General features: G+C 42.4%; 1 protein-coding gene across 1 annotated transcript in view; it reads left to right on the plus strand.

Moving 5' to 3' along the window:
• LOC148659274 (RNA polymerase II elongation factor ELL2) overlaps positions 1-27,669 on the plus strand; it is a 50,252-nt gene that overhangs the window by 4,838 nt on the left and 17,745 nt on the right. Inside the window, exons 2-4 of the mRNA XM_088641344.1 lie at positions 2,406-2,453; positions 21,771-21,898; positions 24,470-24,633. Of these exons, the coding sequence (XP_088497470.1) occupies positions 2,406-2,453; positions 21,771-21,898; positions 24,470-24,633 (340 nt within the window). The remainder of the gene's footprint in view (positions 1-2,405; positions 2,454-21,770; positions 21,899-24,469; positions 24,634-27,669) is intronic.

Below are 27,669 nucleotides of genomic sequence, written 5' to 3' on the forward strand. Positions count from 1 at the left end.
AGCACTGTAGGTCAGATGATTATTTTCAAGGTAGCGTGTTTAAGGTGAATGTGAATTTTACAATAACTGCCTGAAATGTAGGACAAAAAGTTTAACAAACTTGAAACTGCTCCTCTGTCTTCAACATTGGAGAGCTGACAGTGTGGCGGACACTGGGTGACACTGTATCAGTTTTACAGTCCTGGCATAATTGCCTCATGGGGTAAAAACAACCATCTAGGCTGTACAAAGCTGTAATTGTTATGGGTATTCCTTAGTCTATGCAACTTCCATAGCAGGCAGATGTCTTTCAACTCCCTGCTCTCCTGCAAAAGACCAAAAAGAGAGTGCTTTAATTTATTGTTTCAGTTTCTGCATTTGAAAGGAAGTAAAAGTCTAAATTCCGCCCTGCTGTTTCCAGCAGTAAGGTGAAAATGCTCACATATATTTGTGCAAATCTGTTGACAGGCCTTCAGGAATTTTCAGTGAGATTTGCACATGACATGCATTTACTTACTAAAGAGTTTAGTAGATTTATAGTGTCTTCACCTTAGCATCAAGCATGCTCATAAATAAAAATAGCATGAACTGAAAAATACTTTGAAGATGTCTGTGTATTGTATAATAAATGCTTGTGTTCTTTTTCTCGTGCTGCACCTTGTTTAATTAGTTGGGTGTGTGGCATGCTAAAGTCATCAGTAAATTTACAGAGATTGTAATTTTCCTATTTGTCTTTTTTTCCAGGACTTTCACGTAAAGTGGTTCTATTTAATATAAACACAATAACCCAATTCCGTCTATAGATTTGCTTCTTTTAAATGACAGGATGAGATGTGCATGTATACAGTTAATCAGATTAGCGTTTAATGATTAGCATTTGATTGATTGTGCTGCTGAAATTCAGAGTTTTGTTATTACATACATCGTTGCCCTGAGACTACTTAACTTTCAGCTGATATTTCTACAAACCTTTCGTTTGACTTATGAAAGTAACATTTGCATACTGAATTACTGCTTGCTGTTGTTATAGACACATACTCATCATTTTTTGAGAGCTGTTGTGGTAGAGAATCTTTTGAATTGCTGTAAGAAATGCTGCTTTGCCTACTTCAGTGCACATAATAAGTTTATAAAGGAATGCGAATACTTTCAAATTTGACTAATGAGGGTTAAAAGGTCAATATCACATTTTCAATTACTTTTTAAAAAACTTACAATTATTTATTTCCATATATTGTATCAGTTAAACTACTTGTGTGATTAGAGGCATTCTGGTGTTTATATCACCAGTTTTTGCTTATATAAGCAAATATAGGAAGTTAATCATCAACTCAAGGAGACTGTTAACAGTAAGCATAATAGTTTTACTTTGTATTCTTTTGTCCTGCCCATTATCACAAATCAAGTTCTAAAGTTGCACAAAGAAGGGAAAAGATACAGGAATCTAGTGGCATTCAGTATTCATGTTAAATTGCCATGTCAGATATTAAATGTTACAGGAAAATAGGCAAAATCAGAACTCTATCCAGATCCAGGACAGCAAATTAGATTAAAGCAGGAAGACAGACTTGTTTATTTCAGCCTCAGGGTAGCGACTAAGGAGGTGCAGCACAGTGTGGCGTTGCGCGTTCAGAACATCTTATCACAAGAGAACTGTATCACTAGAACAAACAGGGCAGCAGTAGAGGTAGGGATCCGAGTCCAGGATGTTTCTGAAGAATGTGTGTGCTTCTGTGAAATATAAACCGGTTGGGTAATGTCTTCACACCTTCCCGTTAAGGGGTGGAAAATCTATTTATTTCAAAAGCAGAAGCCGAAGTTCATATGGAAGTGAAAATATGAGGCCTGAAACATCTAAGCTAATTGTATCTACTGTCCAGCATGGACAGAAACCTTCGCATGACTGAAGTCAAGTCCCAGAACACAGCACTGATTGAACCTGGCTTTGTCATAAACGGCTGTTCTTTTTAGAATGACGCTAGGCACGAGTGGATGGTGAACACATAATCGCTGCGGAGAAAAGGATCAAAGTGCCAGATTGCCAGCTGCAGTAGCTAGATTCAAACTGTGGATCTGATCGAATGTCTGCCTAGTGTCTGCCCTTCTCATAAACAGGGGAGGAGAATAATTAGAACACATTATTAATTCTTGAAGAAATAATACATGTATTGCTTAAGTGATATATCCAAACTTAATCCAAAGATAATAATCGCAGCCCTGCTTGTTATTGGCATCGTTTGGAAGTTTAACCAATACGTTATGTCACTGTGACTGCATTTGGAACTGATGAACAGGGGACTTGATTTTGTTTTAGATGTGAAAATCTCTGGGTTTTTCAGTCCATACTCACAATGATTCCTTTCGGATGATGTCAGATAATTATACTTGAAAATCCTACCCTCATCTCTCTTCTTTCTCTTCCACAGGCCTCGATACCACATCAGCCGGTTATTTGCTTCAAGGGGAGCCAAGGGGTGAGATTTTGGGTTTTTTTTGGTTTGTTTTAGATTTTGCTGACATTTTTAGTGTCTCAATCAATTATTTCACTTACCAGAAGCATTTAATTATTCCCCAGCATTTAGCTTGTTCTTGTAGTTTTTTTTAATAAGATTCCAATGTTAAACACAGAACTGTTTAGAGAGGCAGTGTTTTTTTTACAGCAGCTAATATTTCTAAATCATTGAAGAAATCTAGTAAACTTTGAAATGGTGTTTGTGATCATACTGTATGTTGAATTCACCCACTGCATCCAGAAGGAGACTGTGGTGGGTATATACAATGCACAAACAAGCCACAAGCACAAGGACGTTCCAGAGAAAACGCCAACACGCTGAAAACAATTTTTTTTGACCGTGCACAAATGAGACCTTGTGTATGAGCACAGTCCTGGAAACCTTAGAATGAAAACTTGATTCCTCTGGGCTTGGAGGTGGGATCAGGGGTCAAACTGGCCACTGGGAAAGCTCAGTTTCCAAGGGTCTTTCTTAACAAGACGGGAACCAAGTCACTGAGAGTCCCTGTAGTCCCTCTTTTAACAGAGGTGGCCAAGCTGCTGTTAGATCAGTGTGGAGAGTTTGCTGTTCTCTGCTGGTGGCAGTTCAGTAAAAATGCCTTTCTTGGAGATGGCTCTCAAGCCAGGAAAACTGGGTCTTCCCAGTGTCACCTAGCCAGAGGCATCTGATGATTTCTGATATACCCGATAACCAATAACCCCATTATTTTATTTCTAAGAGATATACTGCATATTTATAAATGTCGCTTTAAATATGTAAAGCAGAATAAATGGCACTAAATACTCACACTAGCAAATATGACAGTCAGTGTATCTCCTTCACCTTTGAGTCTGAAATCCCCACACTCTTATCTAAAATATTAACGCATTAAATATTCAAATTGCATAACTTGAATGCACGCCGCAGCTCCTTCTACAGCCGACAATAAGCTGCTCCGCTGGGCCAAGTGGATATTAATGAGGACGGCAAAGCCGTAAGAGAAATTTGATTAAGTGGTTGTTGCGGGGGAAATTGATGAATGTGGCAGACATGGGCACGTGTGACTGAGCCCTGAAGTGTTACCAGCTAGGGTGACAGACAGCCCCACTGCTCCTGCATCCTAACAGCGGCTGTCCTGGCAGCTGAGCCAGCCGTCGAATTAAGCAATGTAACCTACAGTAGCTAAGGAAATTATTTCTGCGTCAACATCAGGGCGCTCTCTATTGCTGTTGGTGATTGGCAGCATTTGACTGTGCACTAAATAATGCAATACCTGCGTCTCTCTTGAATTTCTTTTTTTCATGCACCCTCCAGTGCAAAGCCAGATAAAAAGGGTTCAATGGAGGAATGCAGCAAAGTTTAAAAACAGGTCGCAGATGCACAGGGTGAGGAAATTCCCATAAATATTTTCCTGGCTGCTGGCCAGACTTTCATGGTGAAGGGGACAGTCCATTTCTGAAGCTGTTTCCTGCTGTGGGCTGGCAGCTTCCATTTTCTGCTGCTGTCTTGATCTTCTGCTCCAAGACCAGGTCCCTATGATCCAAGGCTCTTGTGGTGATCCTGAATGAGGAGAAGCAACCTGTGCTAAGCAGAGCTAGTGTATGTTTTTCAAAGGGCTGCGTGGTTCTTTGTAACTGAAAAAAACAGTAAATAAAAGTTGGATTATATCGGTTCTAAAACTTATTATGGAACAAAATGACCCTTGTACAACAGGAAAAGCACTTCAAAGGAATATAATACTTAGCAATTCTGGGAGATTTTTGAGATGTAGCATTAATAATAAAAAAAAGACTCAATAAAAATGCCATTGACGTGATGAAAAGTTCAAGCTGTGGTGAATTTAATAAATGTTGATTACATGGAGATGCCCACAAGGGGCTTGAAGCGATTATTCAGTTTCGTTTTTGGGTGTTCTCTGGGGCAGCACATGGGCATTCAGGAATTTCACATCTTAGTGCCCAGTTCTTTCATGCTGCTATAGTGTGTGCTGGAGTTTGCTTTAAGGTCATGTGCTTCCAGTGGGATTAGAAATGGTTTATAGGTCTTTAATACCTTTCTCCATAATTGGCTGATTGCTGTGGATGTTTGATAACATTAACAAGATTATACTGTTTCGTAATAAGAAATTAACTCATGCAGTTGCTCGGTAATACAGGTTTCTTGGGTGTAGTCTTTGCATTTTATTGAAGAAAAGTTACAGGAAGTTAGTTTCTTAGTTACAGGAAGAGGTACATCTTAAAAACAATCTTCGGCAAAATAGACCAAAAATTCAAGGTTTACAATCTAAACTGTGACAAAATACAACATGCACCCCTGCAGATTATATAATTTACCACTCGCTAGAGTCTAAAAATAGTAATTTTTGTAAACCACTGATGCTAAAGATACAGACGTTTTTAGGGGGGGCTGAAGTGTTTTGAATATTTTTTGTGTTGACAGTAGTACTCAGTGACAGGATGGTAACGAATGTTTTTTTACTTTGATTGTAGCCCTCTAATTCAGAGCACTTGTTGGAAGCCCCTAATTAATACAGCCAGTATGTTTCAGGCTAAGACAGATCTGACTGGCTGACTGCACCAAGAACAGTGTTTTAATGGCGAGATATTTTTCTATTATATCATCAGGCTCTGATAACAGGCCAGGGCTTCCTGTTCACTCCTGAAAATGTTCCTGTAAATTATGGAATTCCTGTTTCGCCCACCAGATTATCAACAGTGGGACAAAGGACATGATCAAAGGCTTTGCAGCCTAGTCACCAGTATTTTACAGTTTACCACGACGTGCAGGACGGTCACCTGCACCTGATGGTTAGGGCAGTGTTTTCTATCCAGGAAAGTGTTCCCATCGGCGCAGATGAGAGAATGAATCTTTAGACTCTGAAGATTTCATCATGCTCTTTAAGATTTTTTTTATGTTCAGAGAAACGCTGGCATCACAAAGCATCCCTAGTTCCTCTCCATGGAAAAGAGAAGGAAGTTATGGTTACAGATTTGAATCTTTAAAAACTAGTATGTTATTTTAGGAAATGTCATAATATGTTCGAGGTCTGCTTACTTGACAAACTACACTAAACAGTATTTATTGGAAGTAAAAGAATGACCACAGCGTCTTCTTTAATGTTTCCAGTTGGTATTTTCTGGGCGCTTCACATTTATTAAAAAGCAAGCATGCTTGTTTTGTGCTTTGTAAGCTGATAAAGGGGGTGGACAATAAGACTGCTGCTGTAGTTTGATTTCAGTAGTATTCTTTCATCTGCTGCCACTCTCGTGAGTGTTTGAATTTGTTCGGTCAGGAGCTGAGGAACATTGACAGGATACAGCTTTGAATATGCTAAGAAAATCAAAGACTGTGCTACGTAATTGTACACTCCTATTGCTACAATCATTAAATTATTTAATTACTAAATTAGCATAATGTTTAACCACTGAACCAGTGGTTAAATGTTGATTGCTGTGAAGGCCAAGAATTAATGTATTTTAGATCATTGAGTTATTTTGATGAGTCTTTCCATCGTGGAGCTGTGTGTTTACTGGGATACATATTCACCGGAAAGAAGGATGAGGGGTCTTGTGTTTTACGGAGGCAGACGGAGTGGTCCTCGGGCACTCATTGCAACTGTGGAGAACTGGCCTTCTCTTCCAGTTCCCTGCAGGGCCCCGGCGCGCCACCCCATCTGAGCTCCGAGCGCCACGCAGGCTTTGGGAGAAAAAAGAGAGCCAGAAATCCACTCCAGTGAGGAGGGAAATGGGGGTGAGGCGCTGCCCCACGTGTGTGAGAGGAGGTGCGTGGCCCTCCTGTTGACCTGGGTGCGCGGAGTGGGGCCTGAGCTCCTCGGTGCAGCTGTGCAGGATCCTGCGCGCTCTGGCCACCCTGTTTGCACAGCGCCATCAGTGCACCGCAGGTCACTCTTCTGTTTTTGCACACGGACCCGACAAGTGTGAGCCGACACTGGGCACAGGAAAGGTTTTCATCACCTCCAAGGCGAGTGGGGTTCCAAAACACAGTGAGGCACATTAGAAGAACCCTTCTTGGTTTGCAGTGTGTGGGCGAGCGGCACTGCGGTGGCCTGAATACAGGGCTCTCTTTAACAGGAAAGGTTCACTCTGGGAGTCTGACGGTGCAACAGACTGCGATTAATTGCAGAATTTGATGCTGGCTTCATCTTCAAGCGGTACAGCTTTGATTTTTAAAGCGAGCATGGTTTCATAATGCATGCCTTGAGCCATCCTTCAGAGCAGGATAAAAACAATAACAAGACAGGGTTGGGCCAGAATTCCTTTCCTTTCATCAACACATGTTATGTTGTGCTCTTGTTGCACTGTGCAGTTCATTTGAATCTTAGGTGTGAACCAGTTTTAGGTCATCGCATGGCTGCCATTATCTTTATCAAACGGAGTTGTTGTTTTTTTTTTTTGCATGCTTGAGGGCCCTCCAGTGGGATTAATGCATTTAGGAGCAGATTTTTAACACATGCATTTTAACCCTTTATTGGTGCTGTACGATGTCATATCTGGAATCAGCAGTATATTTCATTAAAGTGTATTCCTGTAAGATACTCACAAGTAGATGGAGTGGCAAGTGGATGGGAGAGACCCCTGTGGGAGGTTTTAGTTTTCAGTCGGCTGTAGATCTTTATCTTCCTTTATTTTGAGGTGCTGGCACCTCTGATGGTTATTGAAGGTGGACACTGGAGTGAGTGCAGCTCTGAAACGACTTTCGGTTTTTGGTTCAGAGGAAACTAAACAACTGCAGCCTGCATGACTGGTACAGTATCTGTTCTTCCTCTGGCCTGGCAGGGATAAGGATGTGTGTGCGCAGAGTTCTTTAGTTTTTCATAAGGCAGCAGTGGGGTTCCTCTTCATGGAATAGTTTCCACCAAAGCTTACAGCTGCTCCCCACACACGCATTCCTCACGTTAATTGGTTGCTCCTCGTCCTGATTGCCGGTAATACAGAGGAACTTGCTGGGGCGAACACATCCACTCCACTTTTATTTGATACTTGTAACCCTAGGAAAGCCACCATTTCTTCAGAAATAATTCCCACTTTGGTCTTTCCCCTGTGAGGAACTTGATGAGGAACCAGAGAAGATTGGTGTCTGTGAAGGATTTACTGAAATACAAAAGATTATCCTTATTGAGGTCCAGTATCTTACGAGGACAGTTAAGAGTTTTTGCAGGGTGTGTTGTAAACTTTTTTTAAGCAGCAATGCTACTCTTAGTCAATGTTCAGGCAATCATCTTTTAAAGTTTTTCTGTTTAAAGCTTTTAATTGCGCGAGTGTCAACAGTCTCCCAGGCTCGCTGAAGTCTTCTCACACATGTATTGTTCTCAGCCTTTCAAATCTACAATGAGGAGCTGCAGGTACTGTACAATCAATGCCCCAGCCTGAAAAGAGTGCACACTGGGTGGCTGGCTGGAGGTGAACATGGTCACCTCACATGGAAATTCTACTGTTTCAGTTTTAATCATAATAGGTGCTGGCATTTGCTTCAGCAAGTAATTTTCACCCCAAAGGATTTCAAAGCATAAAAGTGCCACTTATGGAAAGGTTACATTAATAAACATTCATTTTTACTCTGCCTTCCTGAACTGCAAAAACGGTCATGCTAATTATCTAAAATGGTAAAAGCAAAACAAAATGCTTATTCATTTTTGGCTATACCTGTATTGTCATCTCTTATTTGATTTGATTCATTGGGAAGAACATTTGTAGCATGGGAGAAAAAAAAGTTTGTGAAAAATCCTCCTTTAAGTCTTTCTAAAAGGAGTACTAAACGCTTTCCTGAGAAGAAACAAGGATTTTCAGGAAGTTTACAGCACAGCGGGGGTCTAGATTTAACACTGAATAATTTCTGAAGTTTTACTTTTCACACTCAAATAAGATATTTTCAAGTTATTGCATGCTCATACTAATTAAGAGTTATGCTTTGATAAAAGAAGAAACTACAGCAGTATTATTTTGAGTATGAGTGAACTGTAGCCTATAAATGTACATTTTTATTGCTTTAATATACACCATCTTAAGGCTATTCTTCATTAGATTATTGCAGTGTGAATTTTTGTGTTGTTAGTGGCTAATCTGAAAAGTTGTAAGATTCTTCAGGTTTTCTCTTTGCTGATTTAATAATTGCAAATTGCTCTTCTTTTTAATGTTATTTTTTCTGCTTCAGTGGAGCTTACTTTAAGCAGATTGGTTCAAACTTGGTTTGACAAGCACAAAAGCTTTATTGTTGAGGGATTATAAACCTTACATGTAAGGGTTAAAAGTTTTGTTACTATGCTGCACTGAGGTCTGAAAGCGCTGGCTGTTAAAAGAAAGTCTTGTGTAAGATCAGAGTGATTACTGAATGCTTGAAGTAAAATGTGGCTCCACTAAGCCTTTTAAAAGATATTTTTTCTGCTGTATTAAAGATACATTGAAGAACCTTTTACACTGCTGGATGTTGAACATTTGTTTAGGTTCTTACCATCTTATCTCAAACAGCAGACAATCTCATCTTCTAATGGATTGTTTAGGAAGAGGCAACCATCGCCCTCCCTTATGTTGGAATATAACTCTCTTGTGCACAGAGAAAGGTGCTGCTCAAAGTGACCCATTATCTGTTGTAGTTGATAGATTAGCCTCGAGGCACTTGAGCAAAAGGCACATTTCAGTTGGCCATTGAAGTGGCACATGTGGGAATATAAGACTGTGTAGTTTTCCCCGTAACTGTGTCCTGCATATGAACAGCAGCAAGAAAACCCATCCTAAATAATTGTAAATGGAAACAAATGGAATGTGATTACATACGCGCTTGATTCCATGCACTGTCTGCAGCTAATGGCAGCACCATTAATCACCCAGTACCAGTGCGAGAAATTCAGTGTTTCTGTCAAGGCAGTGAGGCTCATGAAGGTTTGTGCATTCATTAACATTATCGTTCTTGATCCACCGTCAAATAAACATTGTTTTGTTCTATTAGATTTTAAGACCTTGGAGAACGGAGAAGAAGGGTGCAGTTCCTGTTACAAATGCGATGCGTTTTGAATTTGGTTTCCTTTTTGTAGCCGCGGGCAGCCAGTTGTGTAGCAGTGCCTTGAATGTGACCTTGTGGCTCATCTTGGACATCTTATCGCAGTGCAGTGTGGTCGAGAGACTACAGCTCTGAAGCTAGGCTCCTTCTCAGTCATTGACATCCATAGATACTCCACCTCTTGGCTGATTGGTAGGCTTTTGGAAGTAAAGATATGAAATGTTGTTTTTTTTTCAGGCTGATTGTTTTGAATCGCTCAACACAGGCCCTGTTCCAGGACTAAACTCTAGATGTGGAGATATAGTGAGCCAATGCATGGAAGTGAAGCTCCACTCATAAGGAACAAATAGTCAGAAACAGACACTTCAATGTCTTTAGTCTTGCTAGAGGTACAAAGATTTAAATTGGCATCATAATCATCAAGAAATGCAGATCAAAATGTTTAACCTTGGTACCCTCTGCAGTAGGGTCTGCCGCTTCTGGGCACGAAGAGGTGTCTGGAGAACCTATGGGGCTTTGCTTAGCTCAGCAGTTTTAACTGATCAGGTCAGGTGCAGTATTTAATCCACATTCATTTAATGTGTTAAAGGTAGAGGGAACAGGGGTTTTCTATAAACAGTCCTTTGCTTAAGACTTCAGGGCATGTTCCATCATGCTGTAAAAATGTATTATTGTTTATTATTGTTATTGTTGGTTGATTATTTAAAAAAAGTTAATGCTGTTCCTGGGGCCAGCGATTATTTTACAAGTATAAAGATCTTGCTGTCCTGTTCATTTTAATGTGCAGATACGAGGCTATACATTGATTTCACCGAGCAGATTTTGCTTCCTCTAATTTTGTTATTTTGAACTCAGTCACAGCTATCATTTCTCTGTGACAAAATGCAAATTTGTTTAATTAGCCGAAGTCAGCAATGTCACTACCAGACGCAGATGTCTTTTGTGGTAACAGGCTGCTTCTCTGAGGGAGACAATTAACCTCCATCGCTGAGCTGTCCTGTGAGTTTTCCTTTCTTTGGCAGAGACTGGAACAGCGGTGTTGGGGATACTGCTCCTATGTCAGTAGTCAACCTTGAAATCCTCCCTTTGCGGTTAAGAGCACTCTACTCTGTATGTCACAGAGCTGGTAGTTTTGTTGCCCAAATGTAAAAATGTTCAGGGTTTCTGAGGAACAAAAGTTGCGCAGAGGTGCACGTTTCGTTTTCTGGCGAAGGAAGAACGAGAGGTTAAAATGAACTCTTCTGCTCCCTGTCGGTTTTTCTCTTTGGCTGTCTGCGGCGGTGAAGGCGTAGAACCAAGCTGAGCTGCTCTGCTGCACCGCAGTTCACGCCGTATTCCAGCCTGAACGTATCTGACATTTCCAAACACACACTAGAACCCAGCAGATGTAGTTGCGCTGCCGCCACAGAAAGAGTTATTGTATCTGACTTTGCGCCCAGCAGGAGGGTGGGGGCTTGACATCGTGCTGAGGATTGTGAATCTTTTGCCATTTGGCTCTGATGACACAGGCAGCAGTGAGGCCACTCTTAACTCTGAATGCACTGATTTATACTCGGCCTCTCGGTGGCCCTGCAGGTTTGGTAGGGCTGCACTGACAACCAGCTTTTAAACTTTCCATTTTAAAATAAAGGAAATAGTCCTGTTTGTTCTCGGTGAGAACCCTTTGGAGCCATGTAGATTGGGGTCCGGTTTCATCACGTACTTCTAGGTGGGCAGTCCGAGTCCTGTTAAGTAGGTGCTTTGTCATTCTATTTGGAAAGTTTTTTTTTCCCAAAAAGTATATCCAGCTGAGATATTCTTGTGAATTACCAGCCTGCCAAGTGCTAGCAGGGCCTTGAAAGACTGATTTAAGAGTGTGTCTTCTGGCTGTTCCTCGCTGGGAGGACTAGGTGATGTTGAACAACATTTATAATGGATATCAATATCTTGATTTTAAAAAGCATGCCGAACAGATAATTGAATATCGTCTAATGTGAAGAAACATTAATATTTTGTGCCCCTCCCTGACAGCATGCCTACTCAGTAAATATTCAGCTGTATTCTGACACAGTCCTTTCTCTAGCAAAACCATGCAAAGTCTTTAGTGAACAAGCTACATCACACTTGCACTGTTACACTGTCTTGTATGCTCGTGGTATTTTGCTGAGACACTCAAAAGCAAATTGGTGAAAATTGCACAGTGAGAACCCCCCCCCCCGACACACACACACACACACACACACACACACACACACACACACACACACACACACACCTCCCTCATTTTCACTTGATTCCAGTTGAAAATTCCTGAGGTGAAGTGAACTTCAATAATGAGATTTTGCAGATCTTCGGTCCCTCCCATTTTCCAGGCTGTCATTAAAATGTAGGAATCTCGGGATAAGCCGTGGGAGGCAGTTCAGGCGCAGCCATTAGAGCCATTTGAGATGACACACAGGCGTTCGGGGTTCAGATCCCAGCTCAGGTGACTCGCATGCCCGGCCCGTGTTGTGTCCGCTGACCTTGTTGGCTGTCGGCCCCCCCCCCCGGAGCCCAGACCACACGGTGGCGCTCCGCGGAGGTCTGCCAGCCGGAAGGCACGGGCTCTTCGAGGTGACCCAGTCACGCTGCACTTGGGTTTAAACAGGCCCTACGGGAGGAAGCAGTAAAGCACAGCCACAATCCTGGGCCCACAGCTTAAACACACACGTCAGAGCTGCTGGCTTTCTGGTATGATAAAGCATTGCAAAGAGCTGCAGAAAAAGCTTTCCTATATATGTGATGTCATCAAGGCCTGGATTAAACGGGGACGTCTGTCTCGCCCCAATTAGCAAAATACGCATCTAAATCTTGAAGACAGTTTTTTTTCTTTAGATACCTTGGTTACTTTAAGGGGGAAAAGAAAACCTGCCGTCAGTGTGCCAGGTTTCTAATTCGTCTCCGGCTCAAAAGTTGCGGTTTAATGCAGACGCAAGTCGAAGGCTGTTTTTGCCCTCTGGCTCCTACACCGTCTTGACTTTGCCGCCATGTTCTTGCACTGACTGCGGGTGTCTGTGGCTGTGAAGGAGGGGAAAAAAAAATGGACCTCATCCGTTGAAAAGGCTCACCAGTTCTCGTATTAAACAGCGCCCTCACGGGTGTTCGGGGTTCAGGGGCGCGCGAGCCCACCGGTTCCAGGAGCCAAGCGACTGGAGGGGGGGCGGGGGTTCCCAAAGTCGGGCCCGCATTGTTTTGCCAGCCACCTGGCCCACGCCGGCCCAGAGGTCTGGCGTCTGAGAGACGGGGAGCGGGAGAGATGGAAAGTCCCCTGGAAGAGGAGCTGGGGACGAATGAGTTAAGTGACATCTGGTGACGAAGATGAAGGAGGAAGCAGGGCGACAGGGATGTGAATGAGAATGGGGAGTGTGCACGCGGGGGCAAGGAGGAGGGGGGCTGGGGGCCACCGCGTTCCGGGGCAGGCTGGGGGGGGGGCTGGGTCACACTGTAAATTCCGAGCTGTCCTTCTACCCGGGGGCACAATGGGGGTCCGGGAATGAGCATCAGCACGACAGGGGGCCCACGCGTTGCCATGAGGTGGCCGGGCCTGGACGGACAAGGGCGCTAGTCTGCCTCCTGACGTCAGGCTGGAGTATGTAGTCTTCGCAATGAGCAGTCCTACCCCAGTGACTTTTTAAGAATTTTTTGTAGCCGTCTCTGATTTTCAGATTTGTTTTTTGTTTTCCGTTCTGAAGCGCCCCACTTTTAGGACAGCTAGGCCTTTCTGGATTCTGGCCCAGATCCTGAAGTTCAAGAAGAAGAGAAGAAATCCGGTGGTTTGGGAAAATGGCTGTTGATAACGGGAGGTTTTCTTGTTTGCGAGACTGATAAGTTGGCTGTGGTTTCTCCAGAGCATCTAATGCCCTGATGAGGTGGTCCCGGCTGGGAGGTTGTGCTTAAAAGCAGAATAGCCGGAAAAGGGGGGTGGGGTGCTTTTCTTGGGGGTTGCAGGGGTGTTGTTGGAAGAGCAGTTATTGGCTGAATGCCAGCGAAGTAGCTTTTGATTGCACTGCATGACTGGGCATTTGAGACAGGAAGAAGCCTGCCTGCTACATCTGCTTATAGTATAACCTTCTCTGAGCCAGGCCACAATCAATAATTTACCTCAGATAACTGGGGGAAAGCTATGCAAATCACAAAGCTGCTGAGCACGAAGATAAGCAAAGCGGAACTTTTCATGCCGTGTCGCGGTGCGCTGCGCGGCAGCACTCGAGCCTGTTACACCCACTGTCGTGTGCGGCGGGGGTCTGCGTGCTTATAAAATCGAACCGCTAACTAAAAAAGAAACATGGAAACTTGACAGCGTAGTTCAGTGTTAAGGTATTATTGATGACTTTACGAGGCGGTGAATTTATATCGTATGCAATGAATTTGCACAATAGCCAAAATGCAAGTAGTCGGGAATATTAATAAGCGAGAGCACCTGGTGTTGTTCATCCCGAGTATCAGTAAGGTGGAATTTCGTATTTCATGAAACCCCCATCTAAGCAACATCCAACACTGATCTTAGTGTAGTCGTATATGTTTATATTACAAAAATGAATTATTCAGTTCTGGAGAAAGTTGATACTTTTTTTTTGCTCACATCTCTTAAATTTCCTTTACTTTAAATTATAGATATTAATATTATAATAACTTTGCATACCACTGTAGGTTTACACCTGATACAGATGGATCTTGAGTCCAGGTTGTCATGTGTAAACGGTGTGCCCGGTCATGCTCTGTGTAAGTGCAGAAAGAGTGTTAGTCTTAAGAATATGACGATATTCCCGTCTCTTATGTTTTATGTTTTCTTGCACCTCACGTTGGACGTAAAATATTCAGGCGCGTTGCTCCGTCCCCCAGCCCTGTGAGATAGAATCAGGGAGACTGTTGACTAAGTGAGGTTTAAAGGGCACCCGTGTTGCGAATGTCTTATCTGCGGAAGTCGGGTGGATGACTCGGTAATAACCGGTATTAATTAATGTCTCCTGTGGTAAGCGACATGTCTTTGACTTTATGCCCAGGCCTGGGAATGTTTTCATCTGTCAGTCTTGAGAGCGAACGGGCCCGTGTTGTGAGCCGAGCAGTCTAGAATGAAAGGCTGTGTGGTACTGTGGGCCCTCCCCCTCAAAACACACTCACATTCTTGCTCTCTGCGTATTATTTTATTTATTATGCATTATTGAATCGATTTATTCGTAGCATATACTTTGTGTATAAAGGAAAAAAAAGTACTCCTTTTTCATGAATTTAGAGTGTCGGGACGTATTCCAAGTCAATTACTAATTAGCCCACTGTAGCTCAAATGTTGAGAAGGAATTTGTTCCTTAAACCTTTCCACGAGACCTTCCGGAAACTGTGTTTTAGAGTGAAGTTCTTGATTTTCGTCTTTGCTCACGTGAGGCTGGTTTAAATGTTTCATTTCCTTCACCGTGCTGATGTTCTAAGTAATACACGAACCTTCATTTCAGAAGACTTGTTTTGTTCCCGGGCTTTGCCTGACCATCTGTGGGGAGGCAGAAAACAGGCACAAGTGCTAACTTGAGTCTCTTAGTAAGTCTCGTGTTCTTTGATCCGGAGATACCGAGAGCCTATGCTAAAAAAACACGGTTTTTACAGTCGAAAAGGGCACAGACTCAAGATCTCGGCCTTACGAAGCCCCATTAATGATTTCTCTTGAAATGTGTAACTTTTATTGATACCCTTTCAAGGCTGCTTCCCTGATTAGTTTTAAGGTTCTTTATTCATTTAGTACCAGAAAACATGTCAATGTGCTTGTGTTTGAAACCACATAGTTAGCGGTGAGATGGTGCCTTGCAGGCTTGTACTATCCAGTAGATCATGTAGCTTTGTTGTTTTTTTGTTCCCAGCTAGACTGTTAGGCTTGATGTTGACGTGGCCGGCTGTAATTGTCAGGCAATTGACCGGGATCCCCCCCATAGTTCAGGTTATTGGTCCCCCTCAGCTGCGTCTGGCTCCAAGCTCTGCGGTGGCACCAGAACACTGGAGAGTTAATGTGGTTGTCTGACACACACATGGGCTTTGAGCAGGCCGGACAGCAAGGGGTCCTTGCCTGGGTTTCATTAATGAACAACACATCAATGTCGAATTAGTTTGCATCTTAGTTCTTGGAAGGTAGTAATAGGATGTTTAAGTTATTATGTAACACAGTTTATTAGTACAGTTTTTTTTTAAATAAACGTGCTATAATCTGATTTTATTGCTGGAATAGACCAAAAGAATATTCAGAACAGCTGTTTTTTTTTCCCCAAACTTGACTTTAAAACGTCACGTTCCAACTTTGATGCCAAGATAATCTGTGGAGAGTTACTCTGAAAAAAAAAACATTTTCCAGGATTTGCTCTTTCACTGTATATTTAATGCGACACTGTTAGTGGGCATATAATTTTAATTATTATTTATAGAGATGTCATTTTTATATTCACATGGAACTCACAGCAGTCATTCTGCTCTCCTTGTCTCTGTACAATTTGCTGACACCTCCCTTCAGTGGCATTGCATGTGAAACCTTTCCAGATTGAAGGCTTACAAGCAAAACAGGTCACACCTCTTGTTCTTTGCTTGCCTGTAGCAAAACCACCAGCTTCAGTCTGGTATTAGCAGAGTGGCCTACCTGCTCAGAACACCAGCCAAAGTGCGAATTGAGTTTAATAACCAGAATGCAATAGAAAGTGAAAAGAAAAAAAAAATCTTTCTAGGCTTCCTTCTACCTGTAGAAGTCAAGGCAGTGAGAGTTGTTGAGAATCAGCTAGCTGTAGTCAAATGTGTTGCCAATTACAGGAAGGGAAAAGTTGGCAGGATTCAGTTGTTGGAAGGTGGGGATGTTCTGTGTCACGGAAGACTGCCTCCGTGTCACGGAGCTCCAGGAAGTTTCGCCTTAATGAGGGGAGAGGTTTCTTCACAAGCCTACTGACCAGTTTTTTATGCATGAGGAGTTTCCAGGTAAACCTCTTGCAGTTTGGAGGAAGCTAAGTGTACAGCCAAGTGCTCTCCATCTATGCGCTGCACCCTTCGAAGGCAGGCTGTCAGGTGAAGGTGAGGCACACCATTTGTTTTGGAGGGCTGTTACTAAGTTCCAGAGTTCTTACTCGGATCTTGCAGCTCACACCTGTAAGACTCGGAACGCTAATTGAAGGAGTTGCTCGTGGTGGTTTAAAGATCCCACAGAGAGCCACCTAGCTGTTTTCCCCCTTAACAAACGCAAGAAAAGGGAACATCGTGGACTCATCCTCGATTTCTCTGGCGGAGAGATTGAAAATGAGCGCTAATTGTATTAGTTCATGCGTTAGTGTTTGCCTTGTCATACACCAGACATGCACAGCGGCTCGCTGGACATCTGTGGAGCTCCGTGCTGCTGCGGAGGGCTGGGCAGCGTGCAGTCTCCTCTCTGGAAAAGGCCCTGTCTCTGGCCCACCCCACTGGCCTCAGGCTTAAATGATGCTAACGCCTGTTCTGCAGGCAAGCCTGGCATTAAGACCTGGCATTGGTGACATGCACAGCAGGCCACACGGGCCTTTTAGCTTTCACTGTGGGGATCTTCTATCCTCTGCTTCTCTGTACTGAGGTTAGGCATGAAGGGCTGTGTCCCCTGAACATGTGGACAGCATGTGTGTTCACGTTATACTGTAGGACTAGAAACATTTCTGGCAGTTTTCTTTGCACATTTTCTGGGTAGGACACTGGTTCAAATGCCAGTGCTTTCACGCTTTTTCAGTGCTGCAGTTGCAGCTATCATTAAATAACGTGTTGCTTTAGACCAGTGTGTCTATTTGGCTGCAACTCTTATCCAAATTAACTTACACTTGCTCTCATTTATACAGCTGGGTATTTTACTGGAGCTGTTTGAGTTCAGTGGTACAACAGCAGCAACTCACTTGTGATTTGAACCCACAACCTTCTATGGACATTATAAATCCACAATAACTATTGCCTCTCACTATTGTCCACCTTTTCTGGGTTGTACAGTTACAATGTCTTTTCTTGTCTACTTTAGCTCCACCATGCTGTAGTACACCTGAATAGTTTGGAACCTCCTAAGAAAAAAATTGAGGATCAAATAGCCTATATGTGCTCCATACATGCACAATGTCATGTATGCCTTCATGCAGCGGTTCAAAATGTTTGGCATTGTGAAGAGATCATTTGGTTACATATGTTAAAGCCATTTTGAATGCAGACTTGTATGATGGCTTGAACCAAATGTTTGGACCTTGGTTTTGCAGTCACTGTATCCCTCGGCCACATGGCAAGTCAGGTGAAGAGAAATTGAGAGAATTAAGTGCTGCATAACAGCTAGTGGACCAAAGAGCTGCCTGTGAAGTATAGGGTGTCTGTTTGTGCAGTTTAATAGGAACCATGCACTGCTTCTTCCAAACTAAAAAAAAAACCCAGCTGAAACTGGGTTTCTTGTGTATTCATGGGTGACTGGAGAAACTGAAGAAAAGAAGCCAGTTTAACACGTAATTACTGAGCACATTTTAATTAGCAACTTTTTGAAAAATGCAGAAGAGCTGCTGGCCAGGTGATAGTTGGTCCTCATTGTGTGAATTTTCAAATTACAGCTGCAGGGAGCAACACCTTTTGGTTTCTTGTCCTAATGGAGTATATTACAGTTTTTTAACGAGGCATTGTTTGGGAAGCTGAAGAGTTTAAGAGTTTGTGTTCTACATTGAGAGATAATGTGCTGTTTAACTAGAAATGGAGGTTGTAGCTCCTATGCCATAAGGATTTTCACTATGGTATTTTTCAGCATCTCACTGCATGTGACTTCCCTCAAGCCAGTTTGAACTGTTGTGTGGTGTTGGCTTAAAGCACCGTTGTGAATGCAGCTCTCTAAAAAGACATTACCGGTTCCCACTTTCTGCACAAAGCGTTAATGAAGAGGAAGTGCTAATGATTTCTTCTCCATAAATTAGGGGTCTATTCTCAGGTGGAAATTGGTTTTCAGGAGGAAAATATGGTATGTTTGCCTTCATCTCCATAAAATCCTCTAGTACAGCAGTTCCTAAACTTTGGTCCATGGAAACCTCATGGTCCTGAAATTACTACAGAGAGTCCACAGACAAGAACTGATGTGACGTGGAATCCGATTTAAGACTAAAAGTGTTATTGCTTCAACCCGACAACCTGTCTTTGAAGTCAAAAGTCAAACAAAACCGTCATCTCATTAAGTTACTCAGCATATACACATTTACACACTGCTGTGATTTGCAAGTATGTTTGTTGAGGTAATGAAAAGGAGTTTCACATAATTTAAGGTGTATGCATTACATATGTTTACTGGATTGAGTGTGGCTTATTTCTTTATGATGTATGATGTATCCTGTATGATATATTATTATAGATAATATAACCTCTATGTAACGGAATGTAAAAAAACAACTGGTAGCACACAGTGCCCCTTGAAACATTTGGAAATTGAAAAGGGTTCCTTGTGCTTAAAACATTTGGGAACCGCTACTCCAGGAAAAATATGCATCCTCACAAACTGAATGGAAAAATAATGAACACTGTGTTCACACTTCTGATATTTTCCTTTCAGTGTTGTCTATTAAAAAAAATGGAAATGGACCTTTTGACTGTATTCAGATAACAGTCTTTTTACACTGACAAATGTTATAATAATGCTTGAGGAACTTCCAGATTGACTCTGCAATCACAAATTTGTCACATAATGAAACAAAACTGAGGGACGTTTCACTGTCCGTATGCTTGACCCGAGGATAGATGTTTTAGGAATCCTTTCTAAATGCCTTCTGTAACCTCATCTTCACGTGACATTAAGTGCTGTCGCCTATACACGATTTGCAAATGAGCTGTTTAATTGCTTTTGTGTGTGCATTTGTTTTTAAACTTATAACCTGACTCCAGAAAGCCTTCTTTTTCACTGAGCGTGCAATCCATTAAAACTGGTTTGGTTTTCTGGCATTTGACCAGCCAGGGTAATTCGTTTGTGTTTATTCCTGCGTGGTGCGCGTTTTCAATAACAGGCAACATAAGCTGTTGCTTATTCCAGAAAATGATCCAACAAATGCACCAGCGGCTTCAACCCTCCACGCGCATCAGCAGGACGGGTTTGCCTTGGAGAAGTTCCCTCTTCCTCCCCGGTGGTCGTTGCTGAGCCCTGCTACCTGTTTCCTGGAGAAATGTTGATCGCACAGAGCTTCTCTCTTGAAACAGAGTGAGGAGGGCTGTACCCTTGCAGCGCGCTGGTCTCCGGCGACGTGGTGCCTGGCTGTGTGTTGCAGCGTGTGAGTGGAGGGAGACAGGCTCTGATTATAGTGGAGAGCTCCAAGTGTTGTTTAGCTAATGGATTAAATGGGGAGCTTGTGCTGGTGTGCCTAATGAAAAGAAAGGAGCTTTCCCCTGTGGCAGTCCTAGATGCCGGCTCGCTCTCCTCTGTCTGCCAGGGGACTGCTGGCCAAGGCTTTGGTGTGAGCGCCTGACAGCATGTTTACGCTCGGATATTTATTCAGCGCGGCGTAGGTGAAGTGCTGGGTAAATGCTCAACCCCACCCCTGACACCGTGTGTGTTCCTGCAGGCTCGTCAAAGACGGGTCCGTTCCAAAACAGGTGAGGGAGGCGCTATGTTTATCCCTGTGTGGGACCCACGCCACTGCAGGGGGGGGGGAATCAATTCTGATTTTCCAATGTTATTTAGCTGTGCAAGGATGTGAGCTCTCTTGGGTAAAGATCCAATTGCCTGTGGAATCTAAAATACAGAAGATGAGACTACAGAACAGTATACAAGATAATGATGTGAGCAGTGCTCATTATTACCCTATCCACTGACTGAATCGATCACAGCATCACTTGAGCCTAGACTTGAGTCTCCATCTGTACGGCGTGTCCTGATATTTCACTTCATGCATCGAAAACTCTGCTTTTAAAAAAAAGTATTTGATAATATTAGTGTAAGATTTGATTTAATCAGGGCAGTTGTCCTTCTTTCTTTTCTGTTCATTTCTAACTTACTGATTCCCTTTAAAATCAGGTGACCTTAATTGGGGCTTCCTAAATTTAGATTATTTGAAAACTGGGACTGAAGAGATGAAGCACCTTCGGCCTTTCCTCATAACTCATCTGTTTAGTCCTTTGTTGCTCTCCAGTTGTTTTTATCCCCACATGTAAGGCAAAGAACAGAACTCTATGCAGTACTCCTGATGAAGTCTAATCCACTCTGTGCTTTAAAATTGACTTCTTTAGACATAAACCCCAAGGATACAATTGGAAGGTGCAGTTGGGGGGGGGCGACAAACTTTTAAAACTGAGAACAAGACACTTCTTTACCCAAAGGGTTGTACGAATTCTGGAACAAGCTAATCAGCGGTGCTGTGGACACTCTGATACTCCGGCTTCTTTCAAGAAACAGCTGGAGGAGATCCTCGGTTCATTCAGCACTCACTGCCCAGCAGGCTGGATGGGCCGGAGCCTCCTCTCATCACACAATGTACTGTGTTACTGTTTGTGGCTGGGCTTGGGAACAGCAAGTTCTGTACTTGCACAATGCTAATTTTCAAAGTCATTCATTTCATTGTCTAAGGACAAGATGTTCACTAGCAAATAGTGTGAGATTTAGAGATACATAAGGATTTCCAGACTTGGATTTTTCTTCAGTTTTCTGCTCCTTCAATTTCCCATCTTTGAAAACCTTTTCCAAACCAAAGCTCTGCATTTTGTTACAACTGTCCACGTTTAACAGAATCTTACCTTTCTGATGTGACATTGCCAAAATAATCTTAACATCTCCTGACTATGCTTGGACGTCCGTGGCTTATATTACTAAAGCAATGCACATTTTTAATTATGAATGTGGTTTTCTGACTACATGTCGTTGGCTAAATTCAAGTCTGTTAGAACTGGAATTATTTGGAAGGGAATACAAGTTTTAAATATCCCAAAGATTTCAAGGGTTTGTAAAAATGCAGTATCTGGATTTGTGTATTAGGCAAAACATTCCGTCATTTTATACTGTATTAAAAAACTTTAGTTGGCATTTTGGCAGCTTTTCAGAGCCTCAGGGTTACACATAAAACACTTAAAAGGGATGTTAAATCCTGTCGAGGCTGAAATTTTGGCAGAGCTGACACCTAGTTGTACTCTCAAGATTGAGGTACAGAATTGCATATTGGATTGATTACTGATATCTGTCATTTAAGAATTATAGCCCTTCATGCCTGCTTGGAGACAGTGCTTTGGAAAGCTGTTTAAGGCTTTATTGAAACCAGATCGTTCTCTGACATTGAGCCTTTTTTCTCTCATTTACAGTACATCAAGATTCCAGTCCCTTCTGCTGACTCCTCGGGAGCTCTCCGTGTTTTCTCTTTCTACCTGTCCAGCGACAGCAAAGACAAACCTCAGGCCAGCTTTGACTGTATTCACCAGTATGTCTCCAGGTATGTCTTGTGCACAGCAGTTTGCTGCACACTCAGGCGGGTAGTTCATTTGAGATCCCTGAGATGTGTGAACAGAGAGAGTTCCGCACTTGTGCATTCTCCACTCTATGCTCAAGTCACTGGGGTCACATCTCTGCAGGTTCACAGAGAGCACACCTTTCATTTTGTAGATTTTAGCAAATGCAAAACATGGAATCTTTTTGCTCTGAGAGGAAAAATAAAATGCTGGCAGCTATTCTGAAGTCTTCATTTATGTTTACGAATAAGGCCATTTGGGAATTACCAAGTTATGGGAAGCATGAAGTAACATGTTTGGAACTGATCATTTATTATGACTTTGTACACGCAAAGTCAAGAATCCGAGTTTCAATGCCACTGGCAGGTCAGAAGCGGACATGTCTTGATGGGCCTAGTTAATTGTGAGACTTCGGCTGAAACAAAGTGCAAATTTAGTGCTTTCATTGTGTCTCCCATCGCACGATGTTTCCTCCTGTATTAGAGCGCAAATATCTCATCACTTAATGAGCAGTAAGGTGTTCCCGAAGCGGCCAGAGTGAGCTGTCTGTGTGACAGCCGTCTTGGCGACAGAAGCTACAGCTGCAGCCTGAACTTTGCTGTGCTGTACAGCTGGGAGAGCAAGCCAAGTGTAATATTAGGAATGATCCGAGTTCCTAATCAGATCCGAGTTCACCAGGGGTCCTGCCAACAGAGTTGGTGCCTAGAGAGAGAGAGAGGTTTTAAAGGTTTCGAAGATTGTAAAAGCTTCATCAAATGCTGAATTTTGCAGGTTATGCTTACCTGCTTTTCAGAGACATAAGTAAATGAATATATTTATTTTTTTGATAAACTACTGTTCAGAAGATTGCAGCATCTTTAATTGTAAAAACAACATTCAAAATAAGACTCAACCTTAAAACATTTTTTTTAATTAGCTTTTCATTCTTTGATAATTTGTTTGGAACAAATTCAAGAGGACTGCTTAACCTCTTTTAATTCAGAACAGGTCATTTTGGATTTGTCAGCACTTTGCCATGAGGAGAACAGTTTGGCAGGGCTCTGCTGTTTAATCGTTCCAGATGTTTGCTTTGCGCTGGCTGTTGATCTGAATGCAGCAGCAGAGTGATAAAAAAGGCTGAACTGTCCTCACATTATCCACACTGATAAAACATTTTTGCCATGCCTACAGGACGCCAGCAGCCGAAAGGGCACATTTCACAAGCGCAGCTCGAGCGTGTTGATCTTTTTCTTAACTTCAACATCACATGACCGTTTTTATTCTTTAAGTTCAAGACTTGATGCAGTTAATAGGTTTGTAAATGGTTTACTGAGCACCCTGCTGACGCAGTCTGGAGACCATTTCTAAAGATACAGATCAGTGCTGTTCTCGCTCTGGTCTTGACATTCACGGTGTCAGTTAATCATTGAACACACTATAAAGGAAGACCTCACTCATTAATTGCTGCTCTGGTTAGGCAGGATGTTGGCACATTTCTTGTGCACTTTGGCTACCAGCTCCTGTTTTGCTTTGTTTTTTTTTTCGTCTTTTGCTTTTCCATTTGGTTTAAGGTGTTCCATCCACAAATCATCCCTTAGTGCCCTTCAGACAGAGCAGCGGCAGAGAGGAGCTCCTGGCGGAGTCTCCTGTCTGTGGACGTGCAGCAGCTGCCCGAGTGGCTCTTGCTAATGGAAACAAAACATCAGCAAAGTTCTGTTTTGAGATTAAAGACTTAAGTTGCAGTGAGGGGGAATAACATGTCTGAACATGAAATGGATTTGATACAGATTCCACTTTTGCCTATTTTTAACCACCCGGTTGGGAATATTTTCCCAGAATGCTCTCTCAGATAAAGGGCAGACCGTGTTGATTAACCTGTGCCATGGTGCTAGCTGCACCGAGCCTGAAGAATTCCCGAAGGCCTTCCTAACACTTCACTCTTTGAATTCCTTTGTACCCCCTGAGATAGGAGCTTGTAAGTGGTGTTCTGGAAGAGTAAGGGGCACTCTGTCCAGGCCAATGGGAAAGACCAGCAGCTGCTGACCTTTGCCCTGCAGTGCCATCACGGTATTATGATGGTGGTGCTTGGTGTCAAAGGTCAGGTCAGAGGGCAGCAAAGCACAGTTTTGCTACCCAGCTGCCCAAAGGGCAATGGAATGCTAACGCTGTCTGATGTTCTCAATGCCATTCTCAGAATTCATGATGTATATGTGATTAGTTTAAAAACCGAGAAAAACAGTTGTAGCACTCTTACATCTGTTTATGCATAGAGCTCTATCCAGGAAAGCAACCTCTAATTAGATTTCTGAGGTCTGGTTGGGAACAGTCACCAAAATGGAGCGCTATCAGAGTGTTATCTGGTAGCACAGCTTCAGAAAACTGCAGGGCCTGCCACAGATTCTTGCTGTTTACCTGGAACAAGGGTGTGGTGCAGGATCTCGGGGTCGTTTTCTCTCTCGGGGGCCCACTGCACTGTGATCAAGCGCCTGGTGTGGGCTGTGTCCCCGCTGGGCTCGGACGAGAGCAGCTTGTTTCAGGCGTCCGTTCCCTGACCGGCTCTCCCCCCATCTCGGCAGCGATGGCCGCGAGCAGCTGGAGTGCCAAGGCAGTATTCAGGACAAGATCACCGTCTGCGCCACCGACGACTCCTACCAGATGACCAGGGAACGCGTGTCCCAGGTGGAGAAAGAGACCTGGAGTCGGGCGGCGATAGAAATCAAGCCAGGGACGACACATCCGAGTAAGTGTTAGAGATGATCTTTCCATTCTGGTCGTCTTAGAAGCTTTTCACTAATAGCATACCCCAGGATGGTAATTGTGCAGATTCCCAGAAGGAGGGCGGTCAAGGGATGTCAGATCCAACAATCTGTACAGTTCCTCGCAAAAAGACTGATCATTATATATTATCTCTCTTTTCACTGATATTGCACTCGGAACAGGGCCGTTCAACTGAGTGACTTATCCAAGTCATTTAGGAGTGCCTTATCAAATGTTTGTAATATTGTAGTTTTGGATTTTCCTTTGCAGTTTTTCCTTACATTAAAATTTCACCCAGTGTTCAAGTGTTTGAGCCTTCGAGATTTGATTACAATTTAAGTGTTTCTGACACTTGTAATTTGACGAAATGGGACATCATTGGAAGGGGGTGAATATTTGTGAAGGGTGGACTTCTGGCCTTGATTGAAAGTGAAAAGTTTTTTTCAGTTGGCTTTTTTTGTTCTCAGGGTACATGCGCGGCAACCCTGAAGTGTAGACATCTGTTATTCGCCATCCAGGAACAATCTATTGTATTATAGACCGTTATAAAAGATTGTTTGAAGTGTGGTTCATGCTTTGGGCAGGATTAGGGTTTTATTATTAACCTGCAGTAAATCTGTTTCAGAAGTTTAGCACCTTTATCACAGATCATATCACATCTCTATTCTTTATTTTGCTTACATACCATTTTGAGTCATACATACCATTTTCAGCCCCAGATCTCAGACAATGTCTGACTGTATATTTGTTCTTCCGCTAGATTGCTTGGTCACTTTGGCAGTGTCCTAGTTTGATTAATGTGATTGAGATTGCCAGAAGTATGCACTAACAAGGATCATAGAATAGATGGAGTTTGCCTGAATTTAATGTGCTTGGTATTCAATTAGTTTTTATCTGTAAACTAATGAATTATACATGGGTTCATCTGATGCAGAGTCAGTAATTCATATGAATTCATTAAGACAGAGCTCTGGGACTGTCCTAAGCACCATATTTAGGGAAGTTTTCTCTGATATTGATAAGAGAAGGTGACCAGACTTTTCTCTTAAAAGAACCGTTTTCTGTGAATCTGAAGCTTTTCTGCTAGGGAAAAACTGACGCATGTTATATGGGGAAACTACTGTAAAAATACTAACAGGGTATTTCATAAGATGACTCCTTAGAGGAAACTGGAAAATCAAGTTCCCTTTACTAAATGTTTGTCTTCATTTTATTTCAGTTTATCTTTTCGAAGGCTCTTAGATTTGTGTACCTTTCTCACTAATCTGATCTTGAGTGACTGGAAATGTTTTGTTTATGCACAGATTTCCAAGTATTGTGCAGCTCCTTTGCCGCAAAAAAACAAGCCCATACACAGGACAAGCTCAGCTGCTGAGCTTTGGTGTTCATAGGACTCTTGAGTTCAGTAAAAAAAAACACATGGCTCTACTTCCCTTTCAAACACAATCTAATTCTTCTCATTTTCATTTGCACATTCAGTCTTCTGCTAAACATAAATTACAGAACTTTTATTCTGAGCCCTGTTTTTGTGACACTGTAATAATATGCTGAATTCCTGCCGTGGCTCAAAATACCACCTCATTTTTCAAAAACTCCCACCCATGAATTAAACAAAATGCATCACAGTAATTTAAGACGGCGTGAACCTTTTGAAGGAGGGAAGAAAAAAAAACTTGTGTGCAATCATGGGAATTTTGAGGTCAGTGCTAGCTTGAGAATCCTCCCCAGTGTAAAGGTCATTACACAGTCTGAGATAGCTCACATCATCTTAACCCAGTGAGCAGTTTGATGTGACGTACATCTTGTTTTCCACTGCGCAGTGCTGAATACCTTTGGTCGGTTCTGTTACACAAGATGTATAATTAGTCACTGAAGTTAGGTTAGCTCTAACCATACTGAATTCATGGTTGTCTGCGACTCATTCAGTTCTCTCCAGCCACTATGTCTTTATTGCACTTGGGCTTCTGGTCTATTTCCAGTCATTCTGATCAGGATGAAGAAGGCGACCTGATTAGTGTTTAGCAATTGATTGCTCAATGCCCCCTTCTTATCCTCACCTTTCCTGAGAAAGTGTTCCGAAATAAAGTAGGAATAGACGTGTGTTTCAAGTCAACTTCGCAAGTCAGTTTGTGACATTCTTAAAAGATTGTCAATATGGAAAGCACAAGATTTTGCAGAAACCCGTGTGCACATATGTGTACTAAAATATACTAAAAAATTGAATTTATACACTGTTAATAAACTCAGTGTCAAGTAACTTTCACTCAGGTGTAATTTATGACATTACAGGTTTTAAAGAGCTTTTACTTAAACAAATGAGGCCTTAATCTGACATCGGCATTTGGTTTTGAATTGAGTTGCTGTACTAACCTGTCCTGCTGTGTGAGAGGTTCTGTTCATAGTTCTGTTCAGGTACCTAGGTGTTGACAGGAAACAGTAGGGGAAGCTGTGGTTTGGCCGAATGGTTTCAGGGTGCAAATAAAACCTAACTTTGCTTCAGGAGCACAGCTGTTTATGAAAGCTAAAAATTCTTGATGGTTTGTAATAACTAATCTGCTATTTCAGAACAGCTTTTTTTAGTATGAATGTTAGCACTCTAACATCCTCTTTCCAAATTTATGACACCTTTTGGTGGATTTGACAATGTTCAGCTTTCAGAAAACGTAGAGTAAATAGAGCAAAAAATCTTTTGAGATCACCCTGATAATGCTCACGTCCTCTGTGGGTTTTGAATCATTTTAATGAGATGTGCTGTCAGGCTTTTGTACTCTTATTTGGGGAAAGAAGAACTGCTTTAATATTAATGTTGTTGCTCTTTTAGTGAGTAGTTTTCCACTTCATTTGTATGCTTATATCCATAGAAATCGTAATTAGATGCTGTAGACCTGCAGTGTATCATCCCCAGCTACTGTACACCTGAAACCAGCTTTTTGTAATAGTATATGTTCATTCAGGATGCCCTCAGCTCTGTGATTCTGTGCTTTAATCTTAGAGACTATGTACGCATGCATTTAGTATC

This window comes from Lepisosteus platostomus, chromosome 7 (assembly GCF_059453375.1).
Source record: "Lepisosteus platostomus isolate fLepPlt1 chromosome 7, fLepPlt1.hap1, whole genome shotgun sequence".
Classification (NCBI taxonomy): domain Eukaryota; kingdom Metazoa; phylum Chordata; class Actinopteri; order Semionotiformes; family Lepisosteidae; genus Lepisosteus; species Lepisosteus platostomus.